General features: G+C 49.2%; 1 protein-coding gene across 4 annotated transcripts in view; it reads right to left on the bottom strand.

Annotated features, from left to right (window-relative positions):
- ENOX2 (ecto-NOX disulfide-thiol exchanger 2) overlaps nucleotides 1-12,165 on the bottom strand; it is a 30,184-nt gene that overhangs the window by 9,909 nt on the left and 8,110 nt on the right. For 3 of the 4 annotated variants that reach the window (XM_017816969.1, XM_017816961.1, XM_017816943.1), the window contains exons 2-7: nucleotides 8,196-8,303; nucleotides 6,182-6,316; nucleotides 4,862-5,017; nucleotides 3,080-3,286; nucleotides 2,001-2,234; nucleotides 508-720 (exon numbers count right to left, since the gene is read on the bottom strand). In XM_017816969.1, the coding sequence (XP_017672458.1) occupies nucleotides 508-720; nucleotides 2,001-2,234; nucleotides 3,080-3,286; nucleotides 4,862-5,017; nucleotides 6,182-6,278 (907 nt within the window). In that variant the 5' untranslated portion in view covers nucleotides 6,279-6,316; nucleotides 8,196-8,303. The remainder of the gene's footprint in view (nucleotides 1-507; nucleotides 721-2,000; nucleotides 2,235-3,079; nucleotides 3,287-4,861; nucleotides 5,018-6,181; nucleotides 6,317-8,195; nucleotides 8,304-12,165) is intronic. The other variant, XM_017816953.1, reaches the window with a different exon arrangement.

The raw sequence follows: 12,165 nt of genomic DNA, 5'->3' as shown, positions 1-12,165 counted from the left end.
CAATGAACAGTCTGAGGAACTGTTACAAAACACGTTCTGGAATTAATACAGTCCATGCCTCTTCCTTATTTCCTCATTTAATAAAGCACTGGGATTTGAAAGACCCAGGTTCTGCAACAGGCTGTTGGAAACACTCTGCTGTGTCCTACCTTTGGTGAATAAATCCTGCACACTTCGCTGAGGCACCAGATTCCCAGGAACTTACCTTGTCTGTGCACAGGAGGAGTTGAAAAGATGACAGAACTACTAACAGATGATAATTAAAAGAGGAAACAAATTCAGCATTCATTCTCTCCTCCCCCCCAGATGTGGACTCTTACCCCAGCAAAAAGTACCACGAGGAATTTTTGCCAAGTGAATGACACCTGATTCTAAATGAGCTGTAGCTGCATGGAAGCCATTGCTACTTCTTTTCCTGGAGCCCTTTTAGTGTGGCCTCTCCAGACTAGAAATTGAGAGTCTTCCCTACACCAGACAACCAACATCCAGTGTGGAAACACTACTCACACTGCACCAGGATCCCTGAGAGAGCCAGTTTGAACTTCTCTTTAGCTTCTTCCATCTCCTTCTCGTGAGCCGCTTTCTCGTTGACGAGCCGGCGGATGTGGCTGTTGGCCGACTGGATCATGGAGTAGAAGTTGTTGGCAGTTCTTCTGTTCACTTCCCCACGCTCTATCCAGGTCAGCAAGGTCTGGATGGCTTCTGAGAACTTTGTGTCATCTGTAGCAAGAAAGGACAGCTTTACACCACAGGTATGGGGCTGCCTGGGCAGCTTTCAGGTCCTTTCCCTGGCGCTGAACTGCTCTTTCAATGGTCGGCTTCCTTCAGGTGGCTCATCACAACTCCTGGAAGCATGGAATGATCTGAACCCACAGCTGTACAAAGGCAGGCAAAGTCTAAAACCAAACTGATGGAGCAAATCATCTGCTGAGGTGCAACAAGAGGAGGACCAACTGCTAGAAACCTACTGCAAAACTTCATGTCTACTCGGATGTATCCTTCTGTGAAAGGAAATACCCTCCAGCTCCAAAATTATCAGGTCAAACATGGGTCTCAGGCTTCAAACTAGGTATTAGGACTTATACTAGTCCTTTTAACCTTAACCAAAATTCTCTGGAAGAAACTTGTACTGAACAGTTTTGATCTGTGCAAGTTTGTTGCACTCCAAAGGTTTGCTCAGTCTTGGGAAAATAAGATTTAGGGGAAACCGTGTCACCATGTTCCAGGATATAAAGGGTGGTTACAAAAAATATGGAAACTCCTTTTTTTTACAAGGAGTCACATGGAAAAGATGAGGGGGAATGGGTACTCCTGGGGAGATTCCCATTGGGCACAAGAGGTCAATTTTTCACAATGGGAACAATCAGCCATGGGAAGTGCTGGATTCCCCAATATCTCTCTACAACTCCCTGGCAGGAGGTTGTAGCAAGGTGGGGGTCAGTCTCTTCTCCCAGGCAACCAGCAGTAGGACAGGAAGGCACAAGTCTTAAGCTGCACCAGGGAAGGTTTAGGTTGGCCATTAGGAAGAAGTGATTGGGGCACTGGAATGGGCTGCCCAGGGAGGTGGTAGAGTTACCATCCCTGGAGGTACTTAAGAAAAGACTGGATGAGGCACTCAGTGCCATGATCTAACTGACGAGGTGGTGTTGGGTCATCGGTTGGACTCGATGATCTCAGAGGTCTTTTCCAACCTAGCTGATTCTGTGATATCAGATGCTTTCAAGATTGGGCTGGGCAGGACATTGGGCCATTTGGCCTAGACCGTGCTTTTGCCAAGAAAGGTTGGGCCAGGTGAGCCTTGAAGTCCCTTCCAACCCGGGATTCTACGAATATAAATTCAGGTACAGGTTTGTTTTGACAAAAAGAAACAATTCTGAGAGGGAGACGGCCCGGAGAGCTGCCAGGGGCAACCTCAGCTCAGCAAGACAACTCCTGGAGAACACAGAGTTCTGTCCAGCACTGGACAGACGGGTGGCCACAGCCCCCAGAGAGTCACTCACCTTTCAGCTTCTCGGCCACCACGCTGCACTCGTGGTCGGAGTAGTGGACGACGGGCGGCGGCGAGGGCGGGCGGAAGCGCTCCTCCGCCAGCCGCCGCCGGTGCCGCTCCTCCCGCGCCAGCATCCGCTGCTTGCACTCCCACTCGTACAGGTCATCCCTGGCCTGGGCAAAATCCACGTGCAGGCGCCCCGTGTCCTTCTTGTCCGTGCTGGAGCCCAGCCGGATGCGGTAGCCTGGTGGGCATGACAAGTGGTCAGGCTTACGTGGGGCTCCCCAGGTAAAAGGAGCCTGGGGGTGGGGATGGTTCAGCTTTGATGGCTCAAAGGGACAAAATCCCCACAAAAGTCAAGCACGCCGGCCAATTCATAAGCAACTGGGAGCAACAGGGACCCTTCAGCACCGTCTAAAGAATCAGCTGGATGTTTATCCAGGTGAGATGGGCATGGACTCTACCTCAGCCCAATATTTTGTGGAGGTTTCCAGATGACAAAGCATTGCTGTCTGTGGCGGTAGGGGCTATTTCAGAAGGAGTTGTGACAGAAAGCTAGAACTCAATTTCGCTTAGGAAGACTGCAAAATGCCTTCTCAAATGGGTTAGATGTTTTTTGTTCTCCCTTCCGCATTTCAGAGAAAGTTGCAGGGAGAAGCTGTGAGCAAGCTACCTCTCTCCCTGGTATGCAGAGAGATAACATCTTTGCAGACATGTACTAGGCCTCCTCAGGCCAGAGAGAGTGGGTGAGGAGAGAGAGAAGACACAAAAAGCCTTGGAGAAGACGGGGCACTGCCTTTTTTCCCTGGGGCCCGGTGTGTGCAGCATAGTTAAGAAGTGGTCCTTGCATCTTAAATAAACCTTTTTTTTAATCCTTCCACTGCCTTGGCGTTCCACATGTTTTACCTTACACTGTCTTTCCTCAGGAGCTGCTGTCACGTATTTAAGCAGAAATGCAATGGCAGCAGAAGGGCAAATTGACACAGGATCAGAAAAATCTGCCCCAAATCCTACTGTTCTGCCTATAAATGACAAGATCACATCTCTGTCCCAGAATTTTAAGCTGCCATCTGAGACAAACACACCCACCAGACAGGTAAAGTGCCTTGTCCACCATGAACTCCTCAGCAAAGCGGATGTGGCAGAAGTTCTTCTTGCTCTTGCGGATAGCGATGACCTCCCCACACTGCTCAAACACCTCCATGATGATCTGCTCCGTCCCGTTTTCCGGCAGCCCTCCAACAAACACCGTCTTGCACCCCGGGGGCCTCTCCCTTGTGGCTGGAGGGGGAAGATCTGAAGAGACAAATCAGAGCAGGTCAGTTTTTGGGTCGACAGCACGTGTGCCTTCCATCTGTGTATCCGGGCTTAATTAGATGTTGATACTTTTGGTCTGTGTTTGGCCCAGCCACCTTTTCCTGCCAAGTTATGAGAAAACAAGCCCTGAGAAAGGGGAACTTCGTCCTTGAAGGAAGCCTTTTGTACAAACTACAATTAATTGGGGTCTTACTATTGGCTGATGGCCTTCCAAGGGCATTTGAAGGAGAAAGTGAAGAGGAGGGTGATGAAGGACGCCCCCAGACTCATTTAGAAAAGACCCCCTGAGGTGCAGCGCTCGAGCCCGGGGCAATTCCAAAGTCCCCCCGCATGTGCAGATGGGGCACCACTCACATAATGGGGGGGAGGGACTGAAGGCCTCTAGCTGGGCGGTGCTGGCCACACCTGCCCAGGTAGACATCACCAAGAAGTTGGATAAAAAGCAGATGGCTGGTGCTTGGAGTTAGACTCAAGCCTCACATGGAGGACAATGTTGCCTTTTGTGGGGACGCCTCCTAAGTAACACCTGCATGAGTGGGGGGTTTATTGAGGGTTTATTTCCCTCTCTCCTCTTTCCTGTCTCTCAGTTTCTCATTTTGTTGGCCACTTCTTTGTAATAAATATTGTTTTTGTTGAGCTTTCAACGGTGTATGGTTTCAGTTTCAGCATCCTTCCCCGCTACAATCTGTCCACCTCTCCTGAGAGACGACCACACCTTGCTGGCGTCCTTCAAGGACATGTTTACCTGCCTGTTTCCAAACAAAAGATCTCAGGAGCCTGGAGCCCTTCAAACACCCTCTCAAGTGCAAGCACAGGCTCACTGAGCTGCTGTCACAGAACACAGGCAGCACCAGGGGCTCAAAACTTCATGGTAGGAGGTGCTATAAAAATCACAGTTTAAAAAATTGTCCTAGTGTAAATAATACATGGCAAATGCATACAGAGGATTCTCTGTGCTGCAACTGCACACACTCCAGACTTTCCTGCCTGAGCTACACCCTCCCACACAGATCCACACTATCAATGGCAGACATGTCCCTGTATCATGTCTGTTTTGGTTTTCACCCCTCTGGTTCTTATCACAGAAGCGAGGAGAAAGGGTCATCAGCCAGTGTGAAGGGGATCCCTGTTTCCTGCTACAGCCTGGTGAGCCCTGTGTTTCTTCAGTTTTCTCTCTTATTTCCAACTGCCCCTGCTCTCCTTCCACTGCATTCTGCAAACCCCAGAGCACTCCCATGGCTCAGCATGGACCATGCCCCTCACCTCCAAGCCTTAGATAAAGGCTTCAAATATCCAGGGGCTGGAATGTTTTCTTCCCCATCCTTATCAACCTAACAACTGAAGAGGCTATTTCTGGAAATGGCAAACACTCAGTGACAAGAACAGGCTTTTCCTGTTGCCCCTGTCACCTTCCTGTCAGCAATGAGTCACAGGGACTCAGTCCAGACCTGTTGTGCCCAGGTACAGGAACGGCCCTTCTCTCACACACCCCCAGGTTTTACAGAAATATAAACACACAGATATTGTTACAGAGATAGGACAAAGCACAGTTACGTGGGTTAGGAGGGAAGAGAGTGCAGCTCTTGCAGTGAATGATCTCCTTCACAGCAGGCATGTCCGGAGGGATGGGAGGTGGGACGATCCCTAAGCCCGGCATCATGGGGTTGATCGGAGGGATTCCAGTCATCATCCCAAGAGCAGGATCAAAGTCTAAAAGGGGGAAAGAATAAGGGAGTCAGGGGGGTTTGGAGTCATAGAGTGACTGTGAACTTGGACAGCAAATGAGGTACACTCCCACACGTGCCAGTGCAAATCAGCTGAATAAACACCAGAGAAGGAACACGGCAACATCAAACTTCAGGTTTGTGCCCTTAACACAACTTTTTAAAACTATTTTGTTGCTGATTGCCTCAGTCAAATAACTTTTCTCTGTTAAAATAAACTACTTCCTTCTCCCTTCTGTAGACACCAGCTCCCATCTAGTGTCAAGCACTTCCCAGTGAGGTTTGTCCACAGAAAGACACCTGTGACACATGGGCTTGGAGCAACCTGGAGCAACCTTCCAAGCAATGGAAGGTGTCCCTGTCCATGGCAGGGGGTAGACCAAGATGAGCTTTAAGGTCCTTCCCAACCCAAACCATTCCATGATTCTATTATTCCAAGAGCACAGACTGCAGGCAAAACTTAGGGCTGTTAAAAGAACCTGCTCTGTGCCAAAAGAGCAGAAATGGGATTGCAGAGTGCTGCCAACACAGACATTCCCTCCCCAGGTGAGCAGGCAAGTGTTCAGGCAGGAGAGAGCATCCTCCTTACTGCAGTAAAGCATTGGAACGGTCAGGTCAGTTCAGGACTTTGATGTCCAAAATCCTGCACTGCTGGGAAACCAGGCACAGCCCAGTTCTGTTCTCACAGGAGCTCTGTCACCCTGGACAGGATGACTGACCCATGCACAGGTATTCCAGACAAGGTGGTCATTCCTGGAACAGAATCCTTCATTAATTTCTGCCATATCCAATTTGCTGCCCTGTTGTTTTCTCTTCATCTCCCTCCCACCCTTCCTTTTAAACCATTCCAGTTCAGCTTAGAGTAACGTGTTCCTGGATATCACTGGTTTCCTGAGCTCAGCGTGGCATCCTCTTCCTCCTCATCCACTGCAGAATACCTAGAGGCACCCCAGAATAACTATTTGCATTTAAAAATATGTATCCCCTCAAACCAGGTCTCTAAATAAATCACTTGCAGATTTAATGTATTTCAAGCACAGCTTGTCCACGTGGTTGTGTGCGTGGTGGGTGTTTATCCAACTGCACTGACACAGGTTATTTCCAAAGACCTGTCCAGAAGGAAAGGTGGGCAGGGCCTGGCTCAGCTCACCAGGCAGGAGGGGCTGTCCTGTCATGCCCATGGGAGCCATCCCCAGGTTGTTCATGGCGGTGGCCCAGGCGGTCGGGTCGGACATTGGCAATCCCATCGGAATGGAGTCCAGGCTCAGATTTCTGCCACCATCTGCTGAGAGGAAAATAAAAGTGATTAAGAGCTTAGAGCAGCTCCCAGCTCTGCTGCAGGGCACAGGCTGCCCAGCGAGGCTCTGCAGTGTCAGCACCCAAAACCACAGCTGAGCCCAACGCCCGGGGAAGAACCAGATGGGAAAAAAACAACCGGTGCTGTCCCTCTGGAGCAGCCAACATTTACAGCAGCCAGGTCTAGGAAAACACCTCAAAGCACCTCAGTTATGGTTTATCCACTGCAATTAACAGCTCTAAGGGGCCTTGATGAAACAGTGATGGAAAGGTAACGGGACACTGATTCCTCCCAAGAGATTTATGAACAAAGGACACACATCCAGCAGGTATAAACTGTGAAACTGCACTCAACTGAACAGAGCCGGCCAGGCTGTCCCAGCAGAATCCTCCCACTGCCACTGGAAGTCACTTCTCTTCCACACTCAAAGGGGAAAGGAAGCAAAGAACAACGTGCTGTTGTCAGCAGCAGGACCAGCAGAGCAGAACTACCAGGTAATCCAGGTGGAGCCACTGACACTACACAAACACAGGGCCTGACTAAGCATTCAAATTCTCTTCAGTGATTTGGCTGGGTCAGACACACCTTTCCCTGGCTCCCACCTGACAGATACTTGTTCTTTTTGTCTGTGCAGGTTTTAGTGAGAGGGGCCCAAGTGCAGAAATGCCTGAGTTTGTTCAAACATAGATGGGAAGGGGAAGGCTGGGGAGGGAGAAGGAGACGTGAGAAGGACAAGAGGTTCAGCTCCATGCTCCCAGTGGAGCTCTCCTGTGCTCTCTCAGCACCTCAAAACCATCCTTAAACTGCTGTAAACTGTAAAGACACAGATTTTCCTTCAAATTTCCTTCAAATGATTTTTCTCTCCAGGGAAACAGAGTTGGACCTGTTCTTTACCCAATCACATTTCACCCTGTTTCTGCAGCCGTGGCCTTTGCACATCACCTTCCTTCTGCCTCAGGTCCAGCCTCATCCCTCTGCACCTGGCACCTCCCTACGGAAAAGTTACTAAGGGAGGGATTATAGAGGGAGTACAGAGAGACTGTGCTGTACACACACAGTCTCTCACCTCCATGGCACGAGCAGGTGCCACATTCCCCCAGTCACACTGGTGGGATTGCAGTGTTCAACCACAATACAATCTGCAAAGATGTTATTCTGTGGGGGGCTTTTTCCCCCAATCACTCAGAGAAATCCTGAAGGTGGCACGGAAGAAATTTTCTTTGTAAGAAATTGTAAGATGGCATTGAAGAAATATTTTTGCAAGACTCCTTGATCTGATATTACAACATCATATGATTCATCTAACGGTTTGCTTTTATGACATTTTCTTAAACATGAATGTCTCCAGTCATTTGGGCTCATCTGCCTTATCATGCTTCTAATTATGGTCATGATTTTAATTTTGAGATACTATTCAATTAGAAAAATAAAACTATTGGGACAGCTATAGAATGGTTTGGGTGGGAAGGACCTTAAAGACCATCCCATTCCACCCCCCTGCCATGGGCAGGGACACCTCCCACTATCCCAGGTTGCTCCAACCTGGCCTGGAACACTTCCAGGGATGGGGCAGTCACAGCTTCTCTGGGCAACCTGTGCCAGGGCCTCCCCACCCTCACAGGTAAGAATTTCTTCCCAATATCCCACCTAACCCTGCCCTGTTCCTGTGAAGCCATTCCCCCTTGTTCTGTCTCCATGTTCTCCTCGTAGAGATCCCACAATCCAAGCATGGCTCCGGGCACACCAGACCAGAGCACAGCTCTACCTGTCCACCTTCCACACCAACACCCAGCACAGCAGCTGGATTTAGGCTATGCTACGTGGATCCCTTCCCTGCTGCCAGCAGTGGAGCTGCCCCTCAGCTCACCTGGAGGAATTGCTCTCTTCCTCTTTCCCGGATGACTTCCATCCTCGGCCGGGCTCTCCGACAGGGACTCAGTGCTGCTGGAAGGATCAAAGGGCAGCTGGTTTAAGCCTAAAAGAAAAAAAAACAAACAAATACACTCAGAGACTTTCTTTAGACTGGTTTGTGATGCTTCAGAATCATAGGAATGAGAGAAATGCCCAGCTCCAGGCACAAGCAGCACTCCAGGCCCCGAGGGAATTGTGCCTCCTGCTTACAGGGCCCAGCCACACTTCATCTGAATGATACCACCATAAAATATTACTCACTAACATCAATCCCAACACCCACACAAATCAAACTGCCTGGCAGTGTAAGCCAGGGGTGCATCCCCCCTCTGTTAAGCAGCTTTTCATGCCTGGAAACTCAGAGGACAGGATTTTTTCCTATTTCTTCCAGTACAGAAATACATTTTTAATAGTTACCTAAGTGTCACCAGTCGTGAATTCACTTGAACTTATTTACTACCAAAAAAACAAGGCATGGCTTAGAAGATCTTCAGAACCAGAAAGTGCTACTGGAATTTTTATTCAAGGAGTCCAGCAGGCAGCTGCTCCCCTTCATGGTCATGGAAGGGGTTCTAGGATGCATCCCTGAAAAGGGAAGCTCCAGACCCAGCCCACAGGACCACACTCCTCCTCATGCTGATTTTAAGGACCTCAGTGCTCAAAGACAGAGGGCTTTGAGCCCTGCTGCTCAGGCTTTGCTATTGATAAAGAAGATCTAACAACAGTACTGTTTACTCAAGAATAAATGCAGATCGAGTCTTATAAATTAAGTAAATTGAAGGTAAAGATCTAAGCAAATTATGCAGAATTGAACTAAAGAGGACTGAAGAAAAATATGGTTTGCAGCTTCCAGTGTATTCCCTAATTACACCCACAAGGAATTACACCCACTTCAGAGTGAGCCTGAAGCAGCTATTGGATGATCCACCCACAGATGTGTGGTGGGCAGACTGCAGGTGATGGACAATTAATGGCATTTATGTGCCAGCAGAACACATTCCCACCTCTCTAAAATGCTCTGTTCCTTAAACTACAGTTAACAAGACACAAGTGTTTTGTAAACAATTCCAAATTAATGGAGTCTCCAAACTTAAAGCTTCCAGTGTGCAGTTAATCACAGCAAGTTTGAGAATCACAGAATTGCTATGGTTGGACAAGATCTTTAAGATCACCAAGTCCAACCGTCAACCACCACCACCACCATGTTCAGCACTAAATCATGTCCTCAAGTGCCACATCCACATGTTTTTTGAACACTTCCAGGGATGGTGACTCCACCACTGTCCTGGGCAGCCTGTGCCAGGGCTTGACAAGTCTTCCTGTACAGAAATTTTCCCTAATATCCAATCTATACCTCCTCTAGCACAGCTTCAGGCTGTTTCCTCTTGTCCCTTGTTCCCTGGGAGCAGAGCCTGATCCCCACCTGGCTCCACCCTCCTGTCAGGGAGATGTAGAGAGTGAGAAGGTCACCCCTGAGCCTCCTTTTCTCCAGGCTCAAGAGAGGGGTCCAGTTCTCTGAACTGAGCACCCAGTTCCTCACTCCACCTTCTGTCACAATCAGCACTTGCAGGAATGCAAGACCGAAGGAGCATACTCCTTAAAATACTCGGTTTGATTTACTTTTTTCTCAGCAAACTCACTCTGAACAGACAATGAAAAAAAAAGAAAAAAAATACAAAAACCTAACAAATCTAGACCCATATAAAGCAAGAAAATCTAGATCCATATAAAGTAAGAAAAATAACCACAACTCCAAGGGGAATCAGCAGAACTACCAGAGCACCGAAGATGACAATTATTCCGTCCCAACGCACCGCTGGGCCGAGGCATTTGTACCAAACCTTCCTCCAGACACTCTGCACTGTTGTGATTTCTATTCCAGAGGATTCCACTTCCAAGAAGTTAATAAACGTGGCTGCTGGGAGCGGCTGTAAATAGCCAAGTGGACACAGGGAGCCTGGAGGGCTCCTCTCCGAGCCACTGAAAGGTGAGAACGCCAGAAGCGGCCAAAAAAATAACGACTATTCAGCTGGCAACAACAATAGTCACGCCTGGCTATGCAGGATGCCTACAATGCTGTGTCTTAAATATTCCAAAGTCAAAATATCACAGAGGTCACGAGGGCTCAGGAAAACAAATCTGGAGGCCCGAGGTTAAAAATAGAGAGGCCGTACGCAGGGAAGACATAAGGAGAAAGGCAAAGGAGTAATTGTGAGGTCTGCCTCCATTATTATCCAGGTGATGGAAAAGGCAACATTAAACTTGAACAAGAGTTTTCCCACACTTGGGAGTAGGGAACTACGTGGACGAGCAGTGATACAGCTGGACACTGGTGTCACCAGGATGGACAGACACCCTGCTCTGACAGGAGACACCTGGCACTGACCAGCACCTGAATGCCAATGGACACTGCTCACCCACTGCTTCCCAACCCACTGGGAAGCACAGGCAGCCACTTATCCCTAGGATTTCCATCCCCAGTTTGAGCTGGGATGCTTGATTACGCCCTGTGGTGCAGGAGGAGCACTTGGATGCTGCACAGGCTCCAGTGGGTGTGCTGGGAGGAAGGCAGCTGGCTCCAGCAGGTAACAAGGAGTGAAGAACTCCTTGTGTTCTTGGCAAAAGGATTTTTATTGTTGTTTTTTGGAAAAAAAAACCCAACCAGATTCCTTTGGAACAGGACAAACACTGAGGAAGCTCTCACGCTGCACAGCCAGCACTCACCCTGCCAGTCAGGGCATGAGTCAAGCCTAAGAAAGTGCCCGAACTGAGTGCCCAGCTCATGCCAGAGCAGGAGGCCCACACGCCCCATGCACCCATGCCAGCCCCAGAGACCTTCCATGATCAGACTCAGCTCAAGCCCAGGGCAGAAATTAATGCAGCTCCTGGGAAAAGGATAATGTTCTGCTGGATTAGTGTGTCCCAACTGCTCACAGAAGGCTCCAATTCCAACCTGACATATAGGAAGGAGCAGAAGCAGCCCTACAAATGCTCATGAGTCTTCAGCAGCAGCTCTGACTGCCCACTCCCTCCCCATGCTGTGAGCCAGCACGTCTCCTGCCTTCAGCATATGGATTCACAAGAGGAGATCATTAAAATGAAGAGAGGAGACCACGGTGATGGAGAACTGAGCAGTAATTAATAAGTACTTGTTTCTCCTCTTAAGTCATTTCTACCTGTAAACACTCAGCCTCAAAAGCAGGAACCAGCAGAACAATTTAAAAATAAAAGAAAGGGACATTCCCAGAATTCATCAAGCCCTCTGAAAAGCCCAGGAAGGCAGCCAGTAATCAAAAGCATTCCTGAGGAATTCTCCTCCAGGTTATCTCCTGCACCAAAAGATCAGCCTAGTCACAACTTGTTAAAGCAGCTGGTGAGGAGCAAAGGGGAAGGGGAGGCTGGTGCAACTGCGAGTAAAATGCTCTTGAAGAGGCAGGAGAACACCACTGCTGGCTTTGTGACTGGACAGACCTGTCCCAAAGGAACACCACTGCTGGCTTTGTGACTGGACAGACCTGTCCCAAAGGAACACCACTGCTGGCTTTGTGACTGGACAGACCTGTCCCAAAGGAACACCACTGCTGGCTTTGTGACTGGACAGACCTGTCCCAAAGCTCCCAGAGTCGTGCTCAATTTGGGGTGATGAGCAGCAGCAGGCTAAGCCTGCAGCACAGTTCCTCCAGGCATTGTATGTCACTAGGAAGAGACTGAGTAAGGAGATCCCAAATCAGCCCCTCAGCTGATCCTCACCTCCAGCTTCCCCAGCGCCCCAGAACTTGTCAGACCTGCCCTGCAGCCAGATGAGGTTGCAGGGTTGGCACGGGAGCTCAGCGTGTGCCCCAGAACCAACAGCACCGCTTGGAACACACCTCCAAAACAGGCCCCTCCAAAACAGGCCCCTCCAAAACAGGCCCCTCCAAAACAGG

Source organism: Lepidothrix coronata, unplaced genomic scaffold, assembly GCF_001604755.1.
Source record: "Lepidothrix coronata isolate B3197 unplaced genomic scaffold, Lepidothrix_coronata-1.0 Scaffold2, whole genome shotgun sequence".
In the NCBI taxonomy this organism is placed as follows: Eukaryota; Metazoa; Chordata; class Aves; order Passeriformes; family Pipridae; genus Lepidothrix; species Lepidothrix coronata.
This window is presented reverse-complemented; position numbering and strand designations above follow the sequence as displayed.